Here is a 27,775-nt window from a genome sequence, read left to right as displayed (position 1 = left end):
AATTCTAAAGAATATAGGTGTGCTGTAGGATGGAAGGATCTGGGTCCAACTTTGTGGACTTTCACTCAATCCTCTTGTGTAAGCATATTACTGCGTGTCAGTATGGAGAGAAGCTGAATGTGTTCCTCTGTGAAGCACCAGGCCTTGTTTTCTTCCCGTACGGCTTAAGTTTGTGAAGGCGAATACTTCAAGACCTTGATTCACACAGTACTTAGGAAAATTCTTCACTTCTAACTCATTTCAAAATGAATGTACTTGATGACAGTGCTAAGGTGTCACTCAGGTTATAAGTTTAATAATATAGACATAAATATTTCTCAGCTACAAGATAATCAGTAACACATGAGGATTTAATAAAAAAAAAAATATATATATATAAAAACAAGAACAAACAACCCTCTACTAAAAGCCTGGTTCTCATGCACGTGAATCCTCTGGTATTTCCCACACAACATAATTTGCCAGGAAAGAGTTTCTCTGTAAAGTGAGCATGCAAGTGTGTGCATGCACCCACACACAAGTGAGAATTGTTTTCTAGCAACCACCAAAATAAAAATACTAAAATAATACTGAAATAAAAATAGAGATATGAGACTGAATTTTAGGGTGGAGACATTCAAATGAATCCAAAGGAGTTAAATTCCTTTTAAATTCAATGAGATATAGTTGCCTAATTCATTTAGGCTTTCTCATTACAGTTTCCACCTGGGACTTTTCTTCTGTTCCTACTGGTATCTCTCCATGCTTATAGACACTGATAGTAACCTGCCCTGTTTCAGAGCCATATTTGTTCTTGACATAGATGCTGTATTTTCCTGTGTCTTCATTGCAGACTTTCTCTATGGTAATTGTGACAACTGTCCCCTTCACATCCATTTTGTAACGATCTTTAAAGACGATAACCTTCTCATTTTTGAACCAAGTGATTTCTGGGTAAGGATCTCCAGATACACAGCAAGTTAAACACAGGGTCTATCGTAAAACAGAGAGATTACGAACACGTAATTGAGCAAAGAAATTCAGTTGATGTGAGATTAAGAAAAATAAAAATCAAGATCAGGACAAATCCACAAGGGTTGCTTATTGACTGTATTGTTCATTATGTGTTATATTATGTGTTCATCAAATAGTACACACTTTTATCTCAGGTCTTTTTTTTTTTATAAACTGAGAGTGATGACTCCTGAAAGATAACTATTATTTAAAAAATGATTATTTTTAAAGTTGTTACTTTGCAATTGCATTTAATTGGCTGTCTAGTTTGTGGCTATAGGAAATGGTGGTCCTTAATTAAATTTTATTGCTGTTCTGTGCAGCTTCTACGGAACTAGAAAATTCTTACAATAGTGACTTGGAGTCACTTTCACAACCTTGGTAATAAAGTGTCAGAAATGACATGAGGCACTTTAAGCACTTAGCAAATTCTTCTAGGTTTTGAGATTCCAGGACTATGCATTTCCTTTTCCTGATATCTTCCAGTATAACCAGGATTAACCTGACTAAGTTCACAGGGCCTGACTAATATTTGTGCTGCTGTCTTTTTACAACTTTCTTACACCATGAAGTGGCACTTAAATAGACACATGGTGAATTTGCAATTACTTTACAGACTTGCTATTTATTTTGCCTGTGTAGTAGTAAAGGGGAATGTGACCCAGAAATGTAAGCATCAAGTTTATATGATGGGAAAAATCAGGTTCAGCGCTTAGCCCCTAGTCTAATTGTATTTTATGGGAAGACAACAGAAAGGGTCTGACTGGGAAACAGACCTAGAAAGCATCTGTTACACCCGTAACCTGATAGAAGATTCTGTGCCAGGGAAAGCACGTGTAAGTGCAGAAGCACATGCACATTTGAAAGCACATCAGCAATAAATGGGACTGACACAAGTGTCACAGAGGGCACCACTTCGCTCCTTCAGCAGTAGTTCTGAAAAGCTCCTGGAACCGTACAGGAGGGAGACACCAGTAGTGCCCTCCCAGCAGTCATTCTCATGTCTGTGCAAGGCCCAGTTACACGAACAGTTACTCAATATTACCTTGTCCTCCATGATGGTGGCAACATCTGGCAGACCTTGAACAACTCTGGCACGACCTGGGAATAAGCAAATACGACCTTTTAGTTTTACTTATCAGTGTACCACTTGGCTGTGTTTGGCAGAAGGAAGGAAATTCATTTACTTACACTTTTCTGCTACTGCTGCTTCTCTGAAAGTGAAGAGAGAGAGAGAAAATTATAGTGGTTTTATTTATTAGGTATTGTATTCTCAGTATAGAATATGACACCTGAAATAGATTAGTTTGGCTGTGAAAATAGGCAGAAACTTACTTTAGCCTTCTGTGCTCAGCCAGGGCATCTTCAAAGGCTGCAAGGAATGAAATGTTTTTAAGGAAAGTTGCTGTTTATTTCTTTTGACTTAGTAGGTTTAAAGTAATGCATCGGGTTTGGAAATACAGGTATTTGTATGCAAAGCTACTTATAATTAACTATCACTTATACATTATATATGCCTTAAGGAAATAAGAATATACTTATAAAGTACTGAAATAAGTGGAGCCTAATATTCTCTTTCCTCAGAAGGAAAAGAATCCTTTGAACTGTTTGGAAAAGACTTTGTAAACATGAAGCAATGTTCTCTTTTCCAGGGTGCTGCTTGTAAGCTCTGGCAGCCTCAGGGGAACCCGGCATGTCCCGGGAGCAGCTGTCCTCCCACTCATCCTTCCCCCAGCAGCACCTTATGCTCTGGCAGCAAGGTGCCCTAAAGACTTCGGTCCCTTCTGCTGCTCCCTTCTCCTCTCCTCAGGTTTCCTTTGACTTTTATGGGCAGTTCATTGTCTTTCTGAACCCAGTTTTGTAGCATGTTGTCATGGAACCAAACCTCCAGCTCAAACACAAGAGAGAGGAATTGCTGCCAATGGTTTGAAGGAATCTTGGAAAGCAGCTCAGGTGGATCTGATTCCCATGGCAGTGCTGTTGACTCAGCTTACCTTGCCCAGACAAGTCCGTTGACAGCTTGTGAGTGTCATTCCCATCAAATAACTCCAGGATGTATTTTCCCTTATCTGCATCTGTGGGGTTCAGGATGTGAAGCCAGATCTGATTCATTGTGCTCCCAGCTTTCAGTCTGTCACGACTTTCCACTTGCTTCTCCCTAAGCAAACAAATTATATAATTTCAATGCTATTTAGCAGAGCTGCATAAATTAGAGTGCTAACTTTCTGTTAGTCCTAAACCAGTTAGAACAAGAAGGTGGGAGTCAGGACCTCACTGCTCATTTCATGGAGAGTTATGGACTCACTCATTTGAAAATCTCACTGGGCATCTATCTCTGTGTTTAGGCAGTTTGCCAAAGCTCTACAAACTCTACAAAAGACCTCCTGATTCTTATGTATGAGATTAAATAGGATGTAGGCATCATACGCATTTAGCCTTGTTTAAAAATTGGCCTCCTTGTATATGTCTATAGGAGGTGTGTAATAAAAAGGCATTTCTCTATTTTACCAAGATGTTACGGGGCTAAATTAGCTCATGTTTGGAAAGAACCTTGTAATGTTTGGGAATATTTGTTACTCAGAGTGGGGTAATATGGTTTACGGAAGTATAAGATAGTAGACATAAAGAACTTGGGAAAAAATGACAGCTTCCTTTCCTGTTTGTAACCAAGGTGGCTGTAACTGAGCAGTACCTTAAATTATTATTCTAGTAAAGGTGACCACTTGTAAATGTTTCTGCAGTGCTAAGATAAAAATAGCATGACTTGTTTATTTTGGAATTCCCAGACATGATTCAGGATTCAGAGAGGATTGTGGTTTTCAGTCTTTACCCTGATAAATCTCCCATTGCCTTAAAAAATAAGGATTCAGGCCTAAGAAGCTTAATTTTTATGATAGACAAGCAACATTTTTATGATGTATAAGCAACAGTACCCCCAGAAGCCTTGAAAATGTCTTTTGGGGACTTACTTGTGATACCAGGTTGTTTTCATATAGTCTGTGTAGTACTTCACGTCCGTGTAGATTTTGATGCCTTCTTCAGTAGGCTGAATTTTCAGAGGTGAAGCAGAAAGAGCTGATAGTATAATTGAAAGACTGAAATTGAGGCGAATGTCCAAGAATATCTGTGTAATTTTACATGCTATGCAAACAAAATCCCAAGCAATTTCTCTCTGGAGAATGTGACTAGCTGAACGTGGCATTGAATTCTGCCCCTTGGAGTCTTGGGTCTTTTAGCCAACAGAGTAGAAAAATGTCAACACCTCTTCTGGAGACCCAAAATACACATCGCATGGATAAAAACAGTGCAACTTGCCCAAATTCACATAGCAAGTGCTGTGACAAGGAGCAGGCTGCTGGCACGTAAAGGTCACAGGAATAATTTGTAAGTGCAGAGGGTTTTATGTCCCTGGGCACACATACTGACCATTCCCACTGACAGTTTAAAGGTGCTTTTGATGCCAAAGAAATATGAAATAGGCCGTGTTGTACTTGAGGGGGTAAATATTGACCTCGTGAGCTGTTTGCTCTGATTGTGGCACCCCATCTTTTCCCCCTTCTGTAATTACTGTATCAGCTGAGGAGAAAGGGACATACCGCTGATCCTGCACAGCTCCTTGAGAAGGTCTTCAAAGGCTGCAAAGACATAACGATGTTTAACTAACTATACAGTACTTAGCAAATCACATCTGATCTACTAACTTAATTTCATTATGTTTAGAATATATCAGTTATTCATTGTCTTTTTCTGTTGCAAAGCTTACCGGGTATGGGGGTTTTGTCACCAATACATTTACTTTTAGATGCTGAGCATTTTTTACTGTATTTAGATGCTTCTATCTTCCTTAGCACTCAATGTGTGCAGTTAAAAACACGGTAGCAAGTTATAAAATTTATTTTTAAATCCAAAATGAATCCAGGTAGGTGTGTGAATGTGTAATATTGCCATATACAAGGTTCTCTTACATCCTTTTGTGAGATCAAGTTGGGTGTAGTCTTCTCCTCGGTCATCTGAAACAAGTGCTTTGTATTGGCCCTCATCTGCTTTGGTTATCTGGCAAATACATATGTACATATATAATAATAAAACAGGACAAAACAACAACAAAAAAGGACAATAGAATTTCCACATATCATTGAAATAAGGCAGGATTTGGAAAAGGCAGAGAGCTGAGATTTTCGTCTTCCCTGGACTGAGGTTGGACTGATCAGAAAGGATGACAAAAGAAGAAAGCGGGATTCAAGTTAGCCATGCAGAGATCACACTAAAACTCTGCACCACCAAGCTCCCTTTCCTCAGCTCTACTCCCCTGAGGCAGAGTTAAGACTACAGTGGGCATTAGCTCAGCGTGTCTGGCCTTCTCTGCAGGTTACGCCTTAAATTTAATTCAGTCATTTCAGTAATGAGCACAGTAACTTTTTTTTTGACTAAAGTTTGTCTCCAGAATGGGCAACCAATCTTGCTCAGAAAACCTGCAGAGCCCACACTTCCTTTTTAGCCACTCTCAGAACTCGTTAAACTTTTAACAGCCACTCACTGCTAAAAACATCTGATTTCTAATTCAGCTGGCTATAGCATTAATTCTTCTTTCATTTAGTGGGCACTACCCAAAACACAAATTGAATGTTAAGTGCAAGATAACCCTATGTTTGCGTGTTGACATGACTTCCAATGCCTCTGCTTTTATGTTTTTCACCTTTTTAACACGAAGAGTTCCTATCCCAGTCTGTGGATCAAACACGCCACCTGTTCGTGTTTTCTTATTGAAGAACCACTGGAAGCTGGTGTCCTTTCTCAGGTTTGTTGCCTGTTTAAAGTCAAGGTTTAGAAGTCAGGTTCCCAAGCGTATTTTATTTCTGAATGCCAACATGCCCTAATGCAAAACATCACTTGCATTACAGGATTGGTGTAGAATTCTGGAAACTTCCTTCTTTATTGAAAATTCTGTCCAAGATATACTATCTCTTACCCTTCATTGGTCTGCAAATAACCATTTAAAGGAGCATTGTTTGTTCCCATCCCTTAAATTTCACATCTAAAATTTAATGCTAAAGGAATTCAGGCTGTGCAGTTGCATCTCATAGATGTATGTACCTTGCAGGTAAGGAGTACTTCACAGCTCTCGGTAACCTTCCATCTCAAATTCTCTATAAAATATGGGCCTATAAAAGAAAATAAGTGTTTTTTGCTGTACAGTGCCACAGCTCCTAATTAGCTACAGAAATGCCCCATCTAGTGGTGAATCCCAGCAGTGCTGCTCGTTGGGAGTGTATCATGGTTTTTAGTTTTGCATGCATCAGACACCACAGTTTACAGCACACAATTTTTGCTGCTCTTGTAATGTCCTAAGGCAACAGATCTTATGTTTGTTGAGGAATCATACCTTAAAATGATGTTAGTGTTGATGCCTAAGCAGTCCTTTACTTAATGACTACTTTGCATGAAGTCAGTGTGGGAGATGAGAGATTTTCTGAGTGAAGTGCAACAGAATAGACAAGCTGTGTACTTTCTAATTTTCTTTCTGAATATTCCTGTAGGGGCAAACTGAGGGGCAAGTTCCTTTATACACAGCTTAAACTTATACTGGTCATCTCTGAAGACAGACGGCTGCACCCATAGCCCTCTCTTGTACAGCAGTTGGTGGTGGTGGATACTTGTATCCCAGTTAGAAGGGGATGATCGTCTTTCCAACTGTAATATTTTTTTCCTCTGAAACTGTTTCATAAACTTTCTTATCCATGAATGTAAGATGGGGGATAAAGTGAAAGTGGGACGCATGGATCTTTTTAAACATGTCTAGAGAGCCTTGTTTTCTACAAGGAAAATGAATGGATATTAATTCCAACATATATATTCAGACTGGACAATTTACAGAAATAAGAAATGCTCTATGTTACAGTACTGACTCAGAGAACCTATACTGAGTATTGTGGCTAGCATGGCTAAAACTAATTTTAAGAAAATATTTTGTTTTTCAAGAATTGGGGCAGAGTATCTGAAAATAAGGAATTTTATACCCGTGTATTAATCAACTTAAATAATACACTTAAAGAAGATGATAAAGAAAAGTGTTTAGAGCACTCAGTAATATGGCTTTGCTCAGGTTTTGCCATCCTGTTGGCACAGCTCTGGTAAGTCATTAACCTTCAGCTTATCTTACCCTGCTTTTTCTTCCATTCTCTCCGTTTTGCATCAGCCTCCTCTGCAACTTTAGCAAAACCTGTAAGAACAGTAATTGTCAAAGTCAACAAAAGAGCCTGTTTCTTACTATAACACTAGAGATTTCTGGTTGCAAAGGGTGTTATCATAAGAGCTGTGATACATGTTTATAAGGTATCTCTAGTGCATCAGTTACCTCTGGCCTCACTGAGAACCTTGAACAGATCAGCACCATCTTTTTTTTTGATTGTACTGGTTGCCGAGTATGTAATATTTATTGTCATGAACACAGAAGGGTCTTTGGAGACCTGACCATTATGCATTTAGGAAATGAAATAGGACTTTTGACCATACAAAAACATAGGCTAAAAACCCTGAAATTAAAATGTTTTAAAAGTAGGAAACACAAAGGAAGGCAGAGAGCATAAAATTTACCTCACTTTTAGACAACTGTATGTAACTTGAGGTTTTTCTACTTCTTTCATCATCAGTAAAGAAAAATGTGCACTTACAGAGCACAAGTCAAGCTCATTTTGTATTCTGAACTTAACATGTGCTGGATCACCCCACAAGAGTCTGTTTCTCTCTGCTGGTTGTACAGGGAGTCAAGCGGATGTGACGTTTGTACAGACACTTTCTGTTCACAGAATGTGGAAGCTTTGTAAGGTTGCTTGAAATCATCGAACTGTTTGCAAGAACTGAAAATGGAGATAGACAGTATGTGGGGAAGTATTTGAATGCTAATCTTGTTGCTTCCTATTTTTAATTTATTAAAGAGCCTCCTTGTACTAGCATGTACAAGGACCCTGCATGTTTCATGTTTATCTTTCTTTGTTGCTTGGACTTGCCTTCAGGACAATCGACACTAGTTTCTTTATTGCATTCAGTTTGATGCAACTGACCAGCTGTTAAATACACTGAATTTTCAACCTGATCCTGTCCTGAAATAAATAGGTACGTATCATAATACTTGCCATACAGTTTGCTGCCAAGATACAGACAGTTTGACATAGCAAGATAATACTGTAAAACATTTGGAAACAATAACTAAACTAGATTCACTACATGTTTTACTTTAGCAGATCATTTTTATCATCAGGGACCCTATTTGTAAGACCAAAAGCTTCAATTTATGTTAAAGAGAAATACAGTTTATTTCTTACACAGTTCATGGACTTTCAATGTATGCTAAAATTTGTTCTCCACATTCCCAGTGTGCCAGTATAGCTGTCAGAAATACTTGAGGTCATTAAGTGCCTTGAAAAATTTCCACTCGGCATGGCAGTCTATATTTAATACTGAATTTCCACTTACGTTCATCCAAAAGAACTAGGGTGAATTGATTTTTAGCTTTTCCATCTTGCAGCTGGGCTGTGTACATCCCTTTATCATCATCACAGAAATTCTGGATTATCAGTTCTACCAGACCTTTTCCTTTGACAAAGTTTATTTTATGTGTCTGTGTAAAACAAAGCAAATATGATAAATTAAATAGCTTTTCCACAGAGGAACAGTTCCAAGGCTAGATCCTGGCTCAACATCTTTCACAAGACACTCAGATATCAGACAGTCCCATTATGTATGTACCCTCATGTATTTCCCTCATCCTACAGCTGTAATGAGGCCAACGCACTCTGGTATTCTGCATTCTGTGATTCATCTATTCTTTGTTTGTGCATTTAGGCATAGCAGAATTGCATGCAGCAGAACTTTTCTCTGGGAGAAAGTTTCTGTTAAAACCACACAACACAATGCATTCTTTCTTGTTGTGTATTACAGACTTTTCAACTTGCCAGGATCTCTATGATTTTTAGTATAATGAAAGTAATCACATATTTGGGCAATTATAAGTAATATTGTCACCCTCTGACACCGTGCAAGCACTACTGAATCTTTTACACACACACCCTGAAACCTGCCAGGCACTTACATGTAAATACCATTGTTAGGCCTCACCTCATTGTTTGCTCTAGGCAAATATTATTGTTACAAAGACCTTGGCAAACACTTTGTAATCATGCATTAGTATGTCAGTTCTCCAGTGTAGAAAAGGCAGTTCTTATAATAGACAAAAGTCTTCAGTAAATTCACTACACGTTGCTTTAAGAAAACAGCCCTTCCCCCAAAACCAGGAACCACTGCAATAAAGGCTCTGAAATTCTTTGTCGTACTCCTATCCCTTTGTTGTATCTGTGGTGTTTTTTTTTGTTTTGTTTTGCTTTTTTGTTATCTTGGCATTGCTACGCTGCGTTTTAACTGACAGGCACATGATTTATGTTGTTCTTCATTCTCAACTGTTGTCCACTCTGCTCCTGTCATTCCAAATGCTTTTTAAATGTTAAAATATTAACTTGATATGGGAAGACAAGGAAGAGGCTAGAACTCTTTTTTTAAAATATATCAGAAGGTAGGAGTGTATTGTAACATGTGATGCAGTGTTATTTCCAGTTATTTCCAGAGAAATAAATCACTTTCATCTGCTCTTAGAATTCATTATCCGTATGCAGTTCAAAGAGAGAGGGTGGATACCTTGCAGCTTTGCTTGTTAAAGTAGAAGAGAAAATATCCTGCCTCATTGTCAGAGATGGTATATTTCTTTACCATCCTCTTAAATGAGTTCAGATTGTTCACTAAGAGAAAGCTCTTGGTCCTGCACAGGTGCATCTAGTATCAGATGAATGGGACATGGATGGGCTTTGTTGGAAAATCCATGTGTAAAAGGGAAGTCTGCTGCAGCACGGTTGACAGAGGCAGCTTCTCACAGTGGGAGGAACGCTGGCTAAGGAGAAGGTGTTCTCTGCGTCTTACCACTGAGGTTTCTGCTGGCCACAGCACTGAGGAGGACTGCCCTGACTTTAACTGAGCGTCGGTCCTGTGGCTGTGCGTGGTACTAAGGCCGGACAGCTTGAGAATCAGACAGTTGGCTTTCTGCTTATGCACAGTGGGAAATCAAGGCACAGACCCTCCCAAAAACACACATCAAAATGTCTGATGGTAATTTAGAAAGTGTGGGACGTGCCCAGTTGGTCTATTTCCCTGTTCAGCAAGGGGAAAGTAAGTCAGAATTAAAAATACCCAAACGTACTGGAGTACTTTTAAGCTCCTTCTCATTGAAGATTAAATGCAGTTCTGCGTTTGGTGACAGCTTTTCAACCTCCAGCCACAGCCGCACTTCTCCTTTCTCCAGGACATCAATGTTCCACCCAGATATCAGCTTTATCACTGGAAAACAAAGAGAACCGCCAAGGGGAATTCATATATAAACCACAGAACTTGGCTCAGCCAGGATTATGCCAGAGTTCCCCTTTCGGAATCTATATATATGGTAGTGGCCTCAGCCTGGTTCAACTTACACGGGTTCCTGATTTCATGGCTACGTTTCAGTAACTTGTCCAGGTCTGAAATGCAAAGAATAAGAAATCATTGAGATTAGTACAACGAGGCCAAATCAAAATCATTATATCAATTGGACTTAATTTGTCAATGAGCTTTGTTTACGTCAAGAAGAAGATAATAAGTACAAGACATTCCATAGCAGGGAGGGCCTGAAGTGGTGGTGAAGACAATTCTTAGTTATGTCCAAACAGAATGTTGGTTCTATCAACTTGAGAAATATTTTAAAGTTTTAAATAACTGTGATAGTGTAGCTGTGTGTGAAATCTGAACTCTAATGGAAAAATGACCTTCCAGGACCATGGTATCTTTTTGTAGGGGACTGGAAAAGAAACTGCCCTTTGGCCTTCAGGGAATGAGAAACATCTTTCTAATGATACCCCATCATTAAGTGACATCAGTCACTTACTATTCCTTTAGGAGAAGCTTTCCTCCAAACATCTCATACTAGAAAATTATGGCACATTAGATTTTGGTGCTTGTTAATAATTAGTTTTTACCTTCTTTCGTTAAAGTGCAGCTGGCAGAGATATCTTCATCTACATCTGTGACCTCCACTGAATATACTCCCAAGTCCTTTTCTGATGGGTCTGTCAGTATAAGCTTAGATCTTTGAAGTAATAATAGAAAAGAAATATATTTTTTAAAATTTATGCTTTTTGTAAGAGAATACAATACATTTGATACATCTGGAACATCACATATATGTGACACTGAGAAGCAAGGCAAAAGCATTAACAATATAAGGGATGTTGTTTCCCTTCCGTGACCTGACCATTTCCCTGCCTGCCCCATTCCATAGACAGCAGAGCTGCGAAGAGATTTGCAAAAGAGAGGGGGAGATTTGCAGAAGTTCAACAGTTTACTTGTATATTGGGAGGAGAGGGAAACATTTGCCCTCACATTTTTCTCTGTGTTTAAGGCATTCTTTATTCCACAGTCCACAATTCATTTTCTCAGTGTGCATAATGTACTCACTTATTGCCCTTCTCTTCAGTCCGAACTCTGTCAGCATCTGGTGGTCCTTCATAGTCCTTTGACCAGATAAATTCAGAAGAGTCATTCTTCTCAGGAGCTTCAAAAGCCATATAAATGAGACCCTCTTCATCAACCCCAAGTTCAATTTCATTTGTGCCTGTATGACAAAAGTAAGCAATCAAAGGAAAAAATATAACTGCAAAACATTCCTTACCTAAACAGGTAACATCTGGACATCTGGCTTAAAGGCTAGAGAGTGTACAGCTAGAGTAAATTCATTTGGGCAGATTAATTTGCTAATCTTTATTTTGACTCAGGCTTTTTCTTGCTATGGAACATGTAGCTAATATTTAAAATCTCACCACTTTAGTTTCATACCAGGCTTGGTTTTAGCCACCACAGGATCCGAGGGGAGTGAAGGGGGCCCAATTCCAGCCTTGTTCAGTGCTCTTACTCGGAAAATAAAGCATTTCCCTGTCTCTAGATCTGAAACCTGTAGGAACCAGTGACAGGAATTAACATAAGGCTGAATGAGAAGTGACATTTGGATAGTAAGTGCACATACAGACCTTCATGTGAGTGGTGGCTACGGACTGCTTGTTTATTTGCTTCCATTCCTCTGACCCTTCCTCACACACATCCACGTAGTACCCTGTAACTGGACCTGCGCCTGTGTACAGCGGGGCTTGCCAGTGTAGCATCAGAGATGAGTCTCTTACTTCTGTGAACTTCACATCATAAGGAGGGCCTGTCCGGAGAAGAGTGTGCTGTCAAGCAATAACATTAAAATTGCAAGTAGGTGCACATCATTTGAGTTTGAGATCAGAAAGCAGAGCTTTCTGTTAACATGTGAAGAGTGGGCCCACTGGTGGTGCTTTCTATGCTATTCAACCATAGAGGTTCTAGAACTATAGGTTCTAGGAAAAAAAAAAAAAAGCATACATCAGCTGGTTTGATGTTATGTGCTCTGGTGTAGTATACAAAGATGTTAAGGTATTTGATCCAGATTATTCATTCTCTGGAAACAATATTATTAAAAATACCTTGATGCTAGATGTGTGTAGTGCAGAAATAACATGCTACATCTGAATCAGAAGGTCCCCAGAAGTGTTTGTGTGCATCTGTACACTGGGACCCAGCCTTGTACAAATGTAGTCTTCAGAAGTCCCTTGGAGTCACAGAAGAGCGAGAAGATAACTAGTGTACCTGGTAATACTTTTCTGCCTGTTCTTTTTGTGAGAGGTACCTGGTTCTGGCATTGTCCACTCCTCACACTTGAACGCGTCGCTGGGTTCAGACACTTCCCCAACACCAGCCATGTTCACTGCACAAGCCCGGAATTCATAGAGGTGACCTTCCTTAAGGTTGCCAACCTTTGGGTTCAGAAGCACAAAGAGATTATTGGCGTGGCCTTGCATGGTAGCAGCCTTATGGGGAAAGTTCTGGACTAGAGGAAGTAGAGGAAAAGCAGCTCATCTCGTGTTGGAGCTATGGTTCCCACTACACATAAGGACGCACAGTATTATATCTGAAATTAATACCGTGTAAACTTGTTGGGGAATTGGCTGAATATTGACTTCATGCCAGTCGAGTTCAGACGTATCGTGCTGATCTAGGAAGTAGCCCAGAAGCTTTGTTCCTCCTCGGCGCTTCGGGGGCTTCCAGCCGATGGTCATGTCACTCTTCCCGCAGCTCAGCAGAACAAACCCACGGGGCGCAGACGGCCGAGCTGCGCAGCAAAGGGAGGGGGGAAGGACAGCGGTGTTCAGTGTGGGCTTGGGCTCTGGGGACTAGGGAAGGAGTTGTACGTATTGGACAAACCAGGGTGAGGAAAGCCCTGTGTGTGCAGATCAGATGTGATGCTATTTATATTAAGGCCCTTTAATACCACTTTTACAGCGTAAAAGGGTTTAGAAGTGAGTGGATTCTTTTTCAGATGCCACAAGAAAAGTCATGGAAATGTTTCAGGGTGTTTCTTGCATGCTGCTTTATGTTTTGTCTGTTAGAAAAGATGGACACAGTGAGTTGGTATAAAGGTGAAGGCTGAGGGTCGGCTACTGTCTTAACATGGTGGGCAGGTCTTTGTAATTGCTCTGGAGAAATTCACATTGCTGATTTCAAGATACCAGCATAACAGTGCACTTAAAACGTTCACTTATACCAGTACCAGATGAATACTGTAAGCATTAACACACTCCTTTGCCAAAATGCAAATTAACTTTGGCCACCCCTGACATGTATAATTAGTAACAGAACCAGCGGGGTGCAAGAAGATGTTCCCTCTTGCTTTTGTTTGCTTATCTGCTCACTGTTATTACCACTGTGTGTCATAATAGCTTTGTATGATAGATACCTCTTGGAGGGGTTTATTTTTTGTGTGTATGTGCATTTATATACTATTTACCAATAGCTGGCCTGACAACGATAGGATCCGTCTCTGGTGAGCTGTCGCTTAGTCCTGCCTCACTGACAGATTTCACACAAAAGACATACTCCTTTCCAGGCTGCAGCCCAGGAACAGTAAATCTAGGAGAGAAAATTACTATGTTTGTATCTGACTCTTCAGAGTACAGGTAAACAGTCCTCTGAACAGACAGCAGTATATTTTAATAAGGCAATGTTCCTTGCAAGACCATTATTTGCCGTTACAGATTAAAGAGCACTGTGCCACATAAAATGGCTACCAATAAATCAGACAGTAAGTATGGATTAGATACCAAGAGGTGTCATGCTGCTGTCTGGCACTGCCAGTAGAATAAATAGGACTTCTAATGGACTTTTTTGCTGACATGTGGCCCCCACAGTTAGAGAGGTTTTCTGAATCCTGTGTGTGAGTGACACCAACTTACTCTCTGGAAAGCAAGCAAAAAAATGGAATGTGGTTCTGCTGGTCATGACACAAGGTCTGTCTTCTGCAGACTTAGAGCCCGAAGATCCACACAGACCTTGCTGTCAGTCTGGCTTTGGATGTAAAAGTAAGACTGGGCATTTCAGCATGTGAGCAATACTTAATGCTAAAAGAGGACGTGGCGTTTGTGTGTGTGCATGCCTGTGTATGCAGAGAAGGAAGTTCTTTTTTTATCTGAAATATGACTCCGGCCATACACAGGAATCCAAGCTGGCACCCTGTCTTCTCTCAGTGCAGTATAATAGCTGAACTCACTCATTACATGTCACGGGCTTATTATTGACGGTTTGCCATCCTTCTGTCCCAGTTTCCCGACAATATATGTAGTAGCCAAGAGGCTCCAGACCATCCTTTAACTTATCCCACTGCAAAACAACAGATGTCTTGGTGTCTCTGAAAGCTAAAACCTGAGAAGGTGGAGGCAGAGTAGCTGCAAAAGAAAAAATGAAAACAGAAAAATAGTTGTATTCTTAAAAACTTATAAATTCAAAGGTTTTCATAAGTGAGTTGAGCTGTATTATTTATTCACCTTTTCCAGAGCTACACTTTCAAATTAGAGCAAAATACCATAGACATTGTCCTGGTCTACAGCCTAAATGTTTATGTTTGGGTTTATGACTCCTTATACTCCTTTGCCTTACAGCCCATAAATTTCTGCATGTACAGCTATGTAACCTCTGAAGCTGAGGAGAAACAAGACTCATATTAACTCTCACGTGACTCCACTGTGAAATGGGACCTGCTTCACTCTTGACAAAAAAGGACAGCATTAATGAACACTAGGGCAGCTTTAATATGAGGATATATAAAATATAAGAGAAAGAGCTAGTCCTCTCTGTGTAACAGAAACATGTGCATGAGTCTTTGCATCTCTTACTGTTGTCATGTCATTCCTGGGAAGAAAACAGAACAAATCAGCCCTTCAGGGACTGCTCCTTACTCTGAAGCCCCCGAGACAGGTTCCTTCAGCAAGCACAGCTGTATCGTTCCTTCTGACACAGGCCTGTGCAGCCTCTTTTTTTTTTTTTTTTTTGAGTGCTGGAAGCATACTTGGATTAATCACAGGCTTCAAATGTGCCTTAATTAAATGTAATTCTCCCATATTGCTTGGTTAGATTTACACTACACTGACCAACTGCAAAGTAATTAAACAAGGATTTAAGGCATTAAGAGATTTCCTGATATCAAAGCAACTGCTGTGTAATAATATAACATGAAGTTTAAAGGAAGCAGGGTGGGGGCAGGGGGAACCCACACATTAATTTCATAGTACATCACCTTTTCCATATCATTAGTGTAGTGCATATTAGTGAAATAATTACCCAGTTTTGCTCCAGCAGTTATGGGTTCACTGGGCAGGGATGGCTCACTGATTCCGTACTTGTTAACAGATCGCACGCGGAAACGGTATGATTTTCCCTTAACAAGATCAAAGAGTGCAAATCTTGGGGAATTAACTGGCATATCCAGATTAACCATTTGCCAGGAGTTGCTGCCTACAATCGACTGTAAAGAAAAAGGTGATGATTTACAACTTGTGAAAGCTTAAAACCCTCCTGAGGAATAACAAAGTCAATCTTCATAGAAAAATAATAAATCAACCAAGCAACAGCAAAAAAAAAAAAAACAAAAACAAAATATAGATGATACACTTCTTGATAAACTTAAACTTTTCTTCCATGGCAACAGGGGGCCTCTTTGCAACAGAAATGGTACAGCAGGTGGGAAATGAGTACATATAGAAGGAAATTGGTAGGAGATACTAATTAGTTAGCAAAGGGGTTAGAGGGGAGCAGTAAAGTGAACTACTGTGCAGTTCTTCATGGCTCTTCCCCTCCTAGGGGCCCATAAGGCAGGAACAGTCTTCCTGTTAAAACTCCGCTACCATTGTATGGTGTAAAACTCACTAATTTATTCTTTGCTAATTATTGCTATGTATGTTGGTGTCAGAGTCAGGATCATGGCTCTAGTAAGCTGTGGAGCTGGAGAGAGGCCGAGAAAGTCATTGCTGACTTGGTTCTGAAGTTCCCTGCGCAGTGAGCAGTGCTGGCGAAGCAGAAGCAGCTTCCCCTTAGAGCAGCCTTTCAGGGTGTCTCACTCCAGTAAGGGACTGACCACATTTTCAAGGGAGTAGGGCGATTCAGCTCCTTTGCCTCCCTTCTTCTACTTTGTGCCAAGGTTTTCAGGAAAAACATGATTGTATTTTTTTTTATTTTTTATTTTTTTTAAGATGGGAGGAAACCTCTCCCTTAGAAGCAGTCACTTAAATTATTTTCACTGACTACTCTAAGCATTCACCAGCAGTTATTCACGGTCAATAAATATTGGCCTGTGCTATAGGCCATATGAGAAATAAACAGTTTTGTTCAGGAGTAGCAGCAGTTTCCCTTCTATGTGATATTATTTTCTTACCTTTTCCACGTAGTAATTCAGTGGCTCTCTGCCTCTTGGGTCTGGTTCATCCCAGGCCAAAGCCACATAATCTTCTCTGACCTCACTTGCGTGAACATTGGTGGGTGGCAAAGGAATTTTAATGTGTCCTATGGGAAGTCAGAATAGAATATGCTTTAGTTATAATGTAGCAGAAAAGTGTTCTTTTAAAACAGATTTTTTCCCACTGTAAAGTAAGATTTTTTTTTTAGTATGGAGGAAGAGACTGCTCAGTCAGATAGTGACTGGATGAGGGGGGAATGGTTTTAAACTAAAAGAGGGGAGATTTAGATTAGACATTAGAGAGGGTAGTTTCCATTCCTTGGGCAGCTTGCAGTTATGTTTACCATATCCTGAGTCATGTTAGTACTGATCTCGTTGTTCTATAACAATCATTTCTCTCTGAGACAATGGCTCAGTATAAATTTGAACGTACCTTCTAGGTCATCCTTGAAAATTTCTATCTTCCTGCCTTCGTCATATGGAATAACTGCAATGTTAACAGGACAGTGTTATCCAGTAAGAGATACAGAACTGTGTCAAAATGCTTGGAGCTTGTCAGAAGAGACAGAGATCAGAACTGCGTAATTTAATTATATAAATAGTTGTATACATTTCATCACACATTTAATGAAATGTCCCGTGTGGTTGATCTTCTCTGTTTCAGAATAGCACTGAGGTGGGTTCTGCAAATGCACAGCACGGCAGTATGTTGCAATGACGTTTGTGAGAATGAGGAGAATCTGGACAAACTGCATTCGTTTATACCTGCAGCCTCACATTGTACTTACAGAGCACATTTTCCTGGTTTCAGTACATACCTGTCACTCTCTTGTCCTTGCTGGGGTCATACGTTGTAACTGGAGCACTGGTTTTTGAAGGATGACTGATGCCTGCTTTATTGACAGCCTTTACTCGGAACTGGTATGTCTGTCCTTCAGTGAGGCCCAGGACCGGGTATCGGCAGGTTTTCACAGGCTTGTCATTGCATGGGACCCAGTCCTCTGACCCGGCAACACACCTGGAAAGGAACACAGCCCGTGGAGTTCCTTCGGGTTTTGTCCACAACATAACGATGAGCTTTCTTGCTCTGAGATGGCCAACATACAGACCTTTCAATAAAATATCCAAGGATTGGGCTTCCTCCATTATCACTGGGTGCTACCCAAGAAAGAATCAAGCAATCTTTATTTATGTCATGGCATTTCACATTGAGTGGGGATCCGGGTGCACCAGCTGTTTCTGCTGCAGCATCTATAGAAACAGCGAGTTACAGCGGTTAAGGTTTTTTCTTCTCTGTACTAAAACTTGTACTCAGTAACTTGATTTTAAGTATGCAAAGGCCTACATCTCAGTAATGCAAGTCATATTTTCTAGAACCTTAATCACAATTGAAAACAGGATTTGGACATCCTGTTAATTGTACCCATGCACATAATTGGGACATGTTTTCTTGAGAATGAGGCTGTGAATTCCTTTATGCCAAGATATTAGGAAAGGAGCTTTTTGTTTTAAGTAGGACAGCATCCTGATAATACCTCTAACAAACACGTAAGTGGTCTGCTCCTTATATCCATCCAGTGAGGGGACGCGGATAGTGTAAAATCCCTCGTCTTCTTTGTGAGCACATGACACTGTCAGAGAAGCTTCCCGGTCTTGGTACTTTAATTTCTGACATTCTGAGTTCTGCAGCAACTCACCTGTGAAGCATGAAAAGGGTTAAAGGATCTCCACCCGAACTGGTGGAGTGAGGATCACTGTATTTCCAAATGTAAAAACAAAACCAAAAATAACAACAAAACAGAGCAAGAAAAGGGGTCTGCGAGACAATTCTGCTACTATGATTGTTGTGCTTCTGAGATACAGTCCTGGACTCTGATCCTACTTTGTGGCTATCCCTCTGTGTTCTCTTTGTACACAAAACACAGTGCAAAAAGCGTGGACCTTATCCTGAAGAGCTTGTAATCAAAGCAATAAAGAGTAAATAAAATGCAGCTTGAAACAAATTAGTGAGTAAAAGGTGTTCTTCACACCAGGTAACTGGGTGCTCTGAGGTCTGCCAAATATTTTACCAGCTCTGCCTGAGAATGCATTACCATGTAGCCTGCAGGATCTTCTGCCTGAGTGGCCCTCAAAACCAACAAAGCAGGATGGCACATGCTGTGCATTTTGCATATATTTATCAAATCCGGAATTGCTCAGAAATACAAACTATAGCCAAATTCTCCTCAGATCACTAAAACTCAATAGGTCCTGTTATTTTTGTGGCTGATTATGGTACAAGCACTGCAATGGTAAGAGGCATCTTAATATGTTGCCTCTGCTTTCCAAAACTTAATAGCACACAAAGAATTACCAGTCTAGCTAAGATGGATGTCCTTATCTGGCAGGAGAACAACAAAGGATAGCCAGAAGGTGTTTTTTTTCCCTCTGTCATTTCAGTGACTTAACAGCAAACACTTTGAGCTACCACTGTATAGAACTATGGCTCTTAAACTATTCTTACAAGCAGAAATAAGTCATTACCTCCAAACCATTGTAGTGCTGTCATCCTTTTACAAGTGAGGAAAGCATGCCAATTAAATAATAGCACCTACTGCTTGAGAAGAGCTGAGAGCAGCTCGTGAATCCAGAATTCTAATTCTCTTCTGTAAACATTAGATCACAGCTGTGAAATTAAATGGTATATTCAGATGTGTATATGTATACAAGCTTATATGAGCTTAGCTATTGAATACAAACCATCTCTGAACCAGGCAATGTCTCGTTGGTGTTCAAGTAAATCAGAGGAGAAGTAACAGGAGAGGGTAAATGGCTCCTTCTCTCTTGAAAATAAGGGTTTCATTGAAAAGGCAAAATCTGCCTCTCTGGCAATAAGGGATCCTATGAAATTAAAACAAAATTCAGCATGAGCAAGACTTCACAGAATCTTCTTCCTTGTAGTTTTTTTTATTATATTAAGAGTGGTATCTGAGCCTTGCACTTTTCATATGCAGTCAAGCTAATAGGAAAAACTATAGCTCAGAAAAACCAGCTTGCTTCAGGATATAAAAGTCAAAGAAATAATAGTAACAGCCGTTTACTTACTTCTGTATATTTCTGAATCAAATCCCGACTCCTTCCCATAATATTCTGTAAGACAAGAAGGAAATACCCTTAGGAAATTTCATGCCAGTGTTTATCTTCCACTCAATAATATCAGCCCATTTTAAAATAAAATTCTTGAGACACATTCTTCTGTGTGTATATGCATCTCCAAATGGTATTCAGATGTGATCAAAATACAGCATGCAAAGAGTAGGGATGATAATAACATAACCCATAACAGAGAATGCCAAGAATATATTACAGCACCACCAACAAATACACTATCTATCTAAACCAAAAAAGACCCCTTCTGTCTGAAAAAAATAGTTGAGCTGGCTTTGCAGTTCATTCAGCCAGACACCTGTCTTAGCATGACCTGTGAGGTCTCCAAAGCAAACCTCTTCACCTCCTATTCATCTGTTACCATTTAAATTGCTCCCTGGACTCTCAGTCCCACTGTAGGCATTTAGTTGTCTGCAATTCTGTAGGTCTTTTTTTTTTTTTAAATGACAAAATTGTTATCTATATCTGTTTATATAGAGAGAGGAAGTATGAGCAGCTAAACTAAGATCCTATGAGACTTCATTGCATATTTCTTAAAGCTTGGTATAGTTTCCATTTTTAAGTAGTGGTGGTTTACTTTTTTCACCACGTCTGAATTTGGCTTGTGCCAGACTCCAGAGAGTCTATGCCAGTTACTGTATTTGCTCCTGGTGATTACTGATTTGAGAGAGGGGTACGGTATTCCATGCAATAGTGCACCAAGAGATCCCCATGAAAGTCACAGCAAATGTTAACCAATTTCTTTCTTAACTTTAGAAATGCAAGAGACTCCTTCTAATCCTGTTATGTATTGTAGGCATTGTGTATGTTTGGCTGTTTTACATCAGTCCAGAAAAAATAAGTATCTAAATTCAGTACAATTTCAGTGCAGTAGAAAGACAGCTGCGTCCATATGGAATCTGAAAGATTTTGCCTGAGACCAAAAGTGACTGAGAAAGGGAAGCTGTTTTAACAGCCATTACATATTGGTTGGCGGTTGCTAAAAATTAGTTTATTCAGCTATGCTTTTCCCTCACTAATAAATTAGAGGAATTTTCCTATCTTATTGACAGAATTCTCACTTCTTTCTCTGTTTTTCCAGAGTGCTTTTTTTTTTTTTTTTGATATAATGTATATAGCATTGAAACTATTTTGAAGAGTCTCAAGGATTTGAAAATTTAAAACTAAGGAAACATTTTCTACTTACTCCTGACGAGCACTGTAGCAAATGAGTAAGCCTCGCCGTACTGATTCTTAATTTCAACACTATATTCAGCAGAATCTTCCATGGAGCATCTGAAAAAATATTTCCCCTTCATTTTAGGTTTCAGTCATTATTCATACTTTACAGGACAAAAGGTAGAAGCAGATATTTGCTTTTCATCAAGAAAGTGTTTTTCCTTTTGATTGCAGCTATTTCTTATACTTTGTCTTTTGTATGTTTGTTTGTTTTGTTTGTTTGTTTTTTAATACACACAAGCAGAAGATTTCACATTAGGAGCAAGCAAAAGACCTGCAGAACGCTAAGCTCCAGTGAAGATATGCAGGAATATTTGTCACCTGTATAGCTCACAGGGTTGTTGAGCTAATGTTATTTTGATTACCTTGATCAAGTAATTGATCAATGTAGCAATTCACATTGGTATGTTTGCTTGTAAGTGCTCCTAATGTGCAGGGCACTACAATGTTTTGGCCATGCCTAAAAAAAGGAGTAAAAATTAATAAGGCCGTACGATTTATTTTTTTTTAAAAAAATTAAACCTTCTGAACCATTGATATCACTCACTAACAGCAGCGGCTTAGCTCAAATACAACACACTAAAGTCAAGCAGGGTCAGATGCCAGAAGAATTATCCTTTTTGTTTAGCATACACAAACTGGATGTTTCAGGAGAGCAGGTCTTACTCAACAGAAAAAAAACACCTCACAGACAAGAGTATATACATTACCTGCTGATGTGCAGGGTCAACATCCCAAACTTGTTTTTTATCTTGTATTTTCCTGCCGGGGCTAGGCGAAGATTGATAGGGACTCCATTTTTATACCTAGTTGAACACAAAGGTGACACAAAGGTGCTGAGGAAGGGATGAAGAGACTGGCTGGTAAAATTAACACCTTATTTTAAAATTAGCGACATCAAACACAATAGAGATACAGAGGAGTAGACAAGTGCTTAGGCAGCTGCTCGCAGCTCTCTCTTTCAGTGCTTGCATCCATGCCAGGCCCGAGCAGCCCCGCAGGGAACCTCGCACACATCGGCGCTGGCATCTGGCTTCCTCCTCGGTTTGTGCTCCCTGCTTTGCATGTCGGGTGAGGGACCTGGAGCAGGTATCTCTTGCTTCCTTTGGTTTGCTGGGGAGCTGTGGGAGGTTCTTATTCTCTTTGCTCTTTGAGAAATTCAGAGGGGTAATTCTGGAAGGACACGGGGGCTCTGACAGTACGGAGCTGGCTGCCTGCAAAGTCAGTAGTAATCCAAATGTTTGCATGCTTCAAAACGTCCGTGGGAGGAATGGTCAATCACTTTAACAAACTGATCAAGGAACACTCTACAAATTGTTTTCTGAGGTAATCTTTCATTTATTTCTGTCCTTCTGTTATTAATGGCAATCGCTGCAGTCAGGCCCAGTACATAACGCTTCCTCTCCTGCGTGCTGATAAATAACCAGGGCTGAGTAAGTAAAGGAGTTGGTTTGGTTTTCACAAATTGTAGGACTGATGGTATCAAAGCCAAAACTTGTGTGGTATCCAAGGTAGCCAAGACTTGCTGGTGTGTGTGTGCAGAGTGAATTAGTGCTGGCAGGAGATTCTGGTTTCCGAGCACCAAGGGAAGCACGGAGATCAATGTGAGCATCAGTCCCATCCCAAAGGAGCCCAGTAGGACTGCCGCCTGTCTTCAGGGCCCACTAAATACCTCACGTCTTTACCAGTCCTAACAGTTGAACTGAAGAAGGGACCTAAACTGAAAGTGTTTTCTGTGATTCTTAAGCTCTCCCTTCCTCCCTTCTATCAGGACCCAGATGTTACTCCTCTGGCTGCCCCCTGAAATGCACACATTTTGTCAGCCACACGGGCAGGACAAGTTGTTGGTATCGGCAGACATACCAGGTAACCTGTGGTGGTGGTGAAGCCAGGATTGTGCATGCCAGCGTCACTTCCATCCTCTCCCAGACAGCGTGTACCCGGAGGGGAATCCAGAACATAGGTGGGCGCCCAGAACGCAGCTCGATGTAGTCCTTCTCCATCTGTGCCTTGTCTACAGCCTGTGACAAAGATAGACTAAATAAAGGCAATGGAAAGGGGTTATTTTCCAATTATACAAACTCTTTTACACAAGGGACATGTACAATAACACTTCAGGGGCAGGAGTATAAGGCCTTGTCCTTATTGCTGATGGTATTGAGGTTGTCCCAACACCTGTTTAGCATCTTCTCCAGAATGCTACTTCGTGTTGGCAATTACAACCCCATTGGCTTTTCTGCTACCAATAGAGACATCTGATCTGACCTTCCTCCGAAGGGCCTTCCGGTCAGCTCTCACACGCAGCAGTCTGCAGTTCCTAATAACCTCCTTTTCCAGCTTTTCCATCTCATTTCCAAACCGAACCCTCTTTTGCCCCCTCTGCTCAAGCTCTAGGATGGCAGCTTCTCTTCTTAGCTTGTGATCTCTGCAATAGAGTATATTAAAAGCCAACAAATTTTAGGATAATGCTTTATATTTTGTTTTGGTCTTTTTGTGTTGTTTTATAGTACATAGTTTTGTTTAAATCTAAACAAGTATTAAGGACAGAAACATCATTTTTTACTTAGAATGGGGTATGATGACAGGCAATCGTGTGTCATAGAAGCCAACAGTGCTACCATGAGAGATAACACTCTAATGACTCAAGAAGGGAATCCACTATTTGACCACTTTTAATCCCGTATGGGGAATTGGCAGAAGGATTAAAGAGAAGAGGGGTGTTGCTCACTATGTAGGTTGTTCAGCCCTCACAGAAGGATGGACAGCAGGATCACTGCCAAGATTTTCTGGAAAGAGGGGTGAGTTCCATCTGTTACCATTATATATTAATCTGACTCTGTATCTTCAATTTATTCCTATGAAATATAGTTTCTCTTAAGCCCTGGCTTGTGAGGGCTCATCATCACAGGTACCAAGGCAATGTAATTTAGTTTCCTGCATTTTTGTAGAGGACTGGTGTTTTTAGAGGAAGAACCTCTTGATTGAACCTGGTCTTTTTGAGTCCAATTAAATGAGTTGGAACCTGTGACCCCTATAGAAAGGCAATACAATGCTTGTATTTGAGTTATAATGATTTCTGACTTACTGTGGTATCTCGGAGGTCAGTGCAAGGGCAGCTGCTATGGATAACTCTGAAAGGCTGAAAGTCTCTTCTTCCTCACTTCCAGAGGCAGACACATAAAAAGAACCCAGACAAATGTCCATAATTTCATAAATTCAAAATTCAACAAATCTGTGAGTGTTCGGTACTGAGTGTAATGCTTTAGAAAGTCCTGTCTGGACAGGATTTGCTCAAACTATCTCTGTGGCTTACCTGGTTTTGAACCTTTTCTTTCTAGTTGTGGAGGTCATTTGCAAGCTCTGTTCCCTTTCCGCCTTTTGCTCCTCCTCTCTGTGGTGGAAAAAGGTTCGGGTTCCCATGCTGGGAAGCCAGAAATGAACTTTCTTGCTGGAATAGAGTTAAACATAAAGTGGCTTTCAAAGCTTAACAGTATTGCTTACAGTTACCATTAAGTCCTTGCTTTGCTCCAATGTTCAAGGGCCATGAAAGAAAGTTCATATAATACTACCTTCTGGTATTCAAACTGTGAAAGAAGTTTGTTTTGTGATGCTTCAGTGAAAAATGGAATCAGATAATCAAATTAATAAGTCTTTAAAGGCAGCTGAAGTTGTAACAGAACAGTAGGTAGGCAACATTTTGTGGGTTGATTTGTTTTCCGAAGGCTGATGCTCTAAAGCTGCTGGATCTTCCAGGGTGTTCCATTAGATCAGACCCCCAATATAGCATGCAGGCAAATGAGGAGCATCGTGAGAAGGGAGGTCAGAGGGACGTAGAAGATCAGGGATAAAATAAGATATGGAACATTAGATAGTGAAGTACAGAGGAAAAGTTTAGAAAATAAGCAGATTTTCCGTCTGGAAACTATTACAGGGGTATCTGATGCCAGATAGCCTGTGACCTGACATCCAGATTGCAGTTGTACCATGTTCTGACCTTGCCTGGATGTGCCAGGGGTTGGATAAGGCAGCACTGCTGCATCACAGGCTGCTGTGTGGGAATTGCTTGGTGTCTGTGACAACTGGAAAATCCAAGTTGGTTTTCTGGAACTGATCTTTTGCAGACATAGCAATTCTTCACCCCAAATATCCCATCTGCGTATCTTAAGCTGCTGACAGTTCCAGTCAGTACTTCAATGGGGTAATGCTTTATCCAGTCCTCTGAGTGCCTCCTGCTTCTTCTTAGGTCTTGGAAAAAGTTGATAAATTGTGAAGGAAGCTAGCTAGCATTCTTCAAACACTAGCCGTAACGTTGCTCAGTAAACATCAGGACTCCCCCCAGAGGGAGTGGAGAAGCCTGCCCAGAGAGATCCCCCTCCTGCAGGTGAAACGTGGGGAGCAAACAGCAGCTCTTGGCTGCCTTCCACCTCCTGCATTAGCTGCTAAAGGACCGTGCTGTTGCTGCAGCCCCTCTTCTGGGAATAAAGTGTACTGCTTTTAGGCACTGGATAATGAATGGGCATCAATCAGAAGTGATTTTTAACAGGGTATTCCTCCGTATCTCCTTATGTCTTGCAAAAGGTTCAGAAACCGACAGCACAATCTGTAAACTGCACAGATTTTCAAGTTCTAGGAGCTTATGTTACTTTATGAAAGCACATTGGCTCTTTGGAAACGTGATCATTGCTGAATAATAGTCATTCAAACATGCTTGTAAATCCTTCCTTTGCTCATGCTCTATTGTTGAAATTTTCTCTTGACAAATTTTTCACTGCATTTTAGTTTTATTGCTTTCTAACCCTAAAACAATTAAAAATACACCCCTGACAACTTTTACCAGGAGTATGATTTTCTGTTAATGTAAACTAATTGTGTAGAAACTGTCCACGGAAAAGACAGTTTTATGGAAAAGCATAGTTATGGTAAATGCAAAATATTCCCAAATGCATATGAAAATACAGATTTCCTCAGTAGATGCTAACTTTGGATGAAAAAAAAAGAAGCATTGGCAAATACAAAAAAGTGAAAATGGAAAATGGAATTTTTTTATGGAAAAATATCTTTTTAGTTTCCTAGAATACTACTCTCTTCAGGACTATTGCAGCTGTAGAATGACTACTGTACATCAGATCTCTGTTTCTATGTTCATGAAGAGTTACTGTTCCAAAATCATGTTTAATATATATTACATTCTATTATTCCCTGGAAAATTTTCTGTCCTCTATAATCTGGTGTTTGTTCCAAAGATACAGAGTTCTGATCTACAGAAGCCTACACTTTTCAATCCAAATGTATGCATTTTTTTTCTGAACAGACCAATAAACAGAATAGACTCTTGTGAGAAAACATAAAATTATTTTCATAAGAACAACACTGGAAAAACAGTAAAGACACTCTAAACCAGATACAATCACAAAGCACAATCTGTCTCTGAGGTGCAATACAAACAAAGTGATCATACAAAATAGCTGATGCTGCTATAAAGATCTTTTAAAATCTTGCTATAAACAGTAGTTTATTTACAGATAAACAAACTCACCCTGTGAAGACTACAGCGAGAGTGCCTGTCCTCATGCAAGAGAAAGGACAAAGGAACGTTTCCTTTTCCCTGTTGACGACACTAAGAATGACTCTCCCCAAAAGAATGTTCCCCATGTTTGAGTGCCCATCCTCGAGCCTTAAATATAGCATCCTACCATGCCATCAGAGTGACAATGGGGAGACCCATGCGGGGGTTACACTGCTTGAGCTGTGTACTGCAGCGATAACTAATCACAAACTCTTTTTTGTTTGGTCAAATAATTGCCATTGCCAAATGATATAAGGAAAGACAGGTGCCTCCAAAATTCAGGCATCAGAGCATTGTATTATCCTCTGCTTCCTTAGGATAGACACTCGTGAAGCAACTAAAATGAATAATGAATGTTTCTACCTCCTCCAGGATTTTCCCTTGGGTCAACATTGCCATTGCTGCATAATGGACTGAAATCATTTATTTTGACATCACTTTAGTGAATGCCAACTGCAGGCAAATTATGTCAGTGTATAATTAGATCAGAGCTAACAACAGCTCATGTGTTTGGGTTGGCTGTGATTATTGTACGTTCCTTGTTACAGGCAAAGGAGGGCTCGATGCCACCACAGCAGTGAGCTTACATATCCAGCTGCTCATGGCAGTATCTGGGAGGCTGGAGTAGGGTAAAAGAACAGAGACTGCTAGTTTTCCATGTGTTTATGACCAGCTTGCGGTTTCAGCATTCGGGATAAACCCTTCTCAGCAATGGGAGGAGTGGGTGGTATTTTCTGTGATATCAGGAGAAACAAAGGCTTGCAAGTAAAGCTCTGCAGCTGCAATGCCAGTTTGTTAGCCAGGTGTTCTGCAGCTCCATCTGATTAGATGAGAGGTCAGTGCACCAGCAGTGGGCTTTGCCAAGTGGCCAGAAGGCAGTAAAGAGGATCTGTAAAAAAATAACATTGCTGTATAAGGTGTAGCTGAAGGTCTGTTCAGCCCAGTGCCCTGTCTCTTGACAGAGGCCTGTAGCTTTTCCT

General features: G+C 40.2%; 1 protein-coding gene across 1 annotated transcript; it reads right to left on the bottom strand.

The window, feature by feature from the left end:
- Nucleotides 1-269: 269 nt before the first annotated feature.
- On the bottom strand, nucleotides 270-26,840 carry MYOM3 (myomesin 3). Its single transcript, XM_035562273.2, has 37 exons — nucleotides 26,766-26,840; nucleotides 24,543-24,677; nucleotides 24,315-24,389; nucleotides 23,495-23,654; nucleotides 23,093-23,250; nucleotides 21,940-22,035; nucleotides 21,198-21,286; nucleotides 19,949-19,993; nucleotides 19,604-19,744; nucleotides 18,400-18,561; nucleotides 17,974-18,115; nucleotides 17,683-17,882; nucleotides 17,298-17,351; nucleotides 16,844-16,971; nucleotides 15,754-15,937; nucleotides 14,687-14,861; nucleotides 13,928-14,049; nucleotides 13,065-13,252; nucleotides 12,770-12,896; nucleotides 12,093-12,271; nucleotides 11,902-12,016; nucleotides 11,524-11,680; nucleotides 11,046-11,155; nucleotides 10,506-10,550; nucleotides 10,238-10,374; nucleotides 8,467-8,611; nucleotides 7,154-7,213; nucleotides 6,088-6,155; nucleotides 5,690-5,800; nucleotides 4,959-5,046; nucleotides 4,590-4,628; nucleotides 3,963-4,068; nucleotides 2,988-3,151; nucleotides 2,329-2,365; nucleotides 2,185-2,207; nucleotides 2,039-2,094; nucleotides 270-972 (listed from the first exon to the last, which is right to left on the bottom strand). Exons 1-37 carry the CDS (start codon nucleotides 26,798-26,800, stop codon nucleotides 676-678), a joined length of 4,353 nt encoding a protein of 1,450 aa, XP_035418166.1. The 5' UTR covers nucleotides 26,801-26,840; the 3' UTR covers nucleotides 270-675.
- Nucleotides 26,841-27,775: the final 935 nt, after the last annotated feature.

Source organism: Cygnus atratus, chromosome 23 (assembly GCF_013377495.2).
Source record: "Cygnus atratus isolate AKBS03 ecotype Queensland, Australia chromosome 23, CAtr_DNAZoo_HiC_assembly, whole genome shotgun sequence".
NCBI classification, from domain to species: Eukaryota; Metazoa; Chordata; class Aves; order Anseriformes; family Anatidae; genus Cygnus; species Cygnus atratus.
This window is presented reverse-complemented; position numbering and strand designations above follow the sequence as displayed.

Bases quoted from the DNA above. Each gene is read 5' to 3' on its own strand.
- MYOM3 (XM_035562273.2), bottom strand. From the start codon at position 26,800: ATGAGGACAGGCACTCTCGCTGTAGTCTTCACAGG. The intron at 4,069-4,589 runs GTATGTCCCTTT...TTATACTATCAG, and splicing joins GGAGCTGTGCAGGATCAGCG to CTCTTTCTGCTTCACCTCTG. The intron at 3,152-3,962 runs GTAAGTCCCCAA...TTGTTTGCTTAG, and splicing joins AAAACAACCTGGTATCACAA to GGAGAAGCAAGTGGAAAGTC.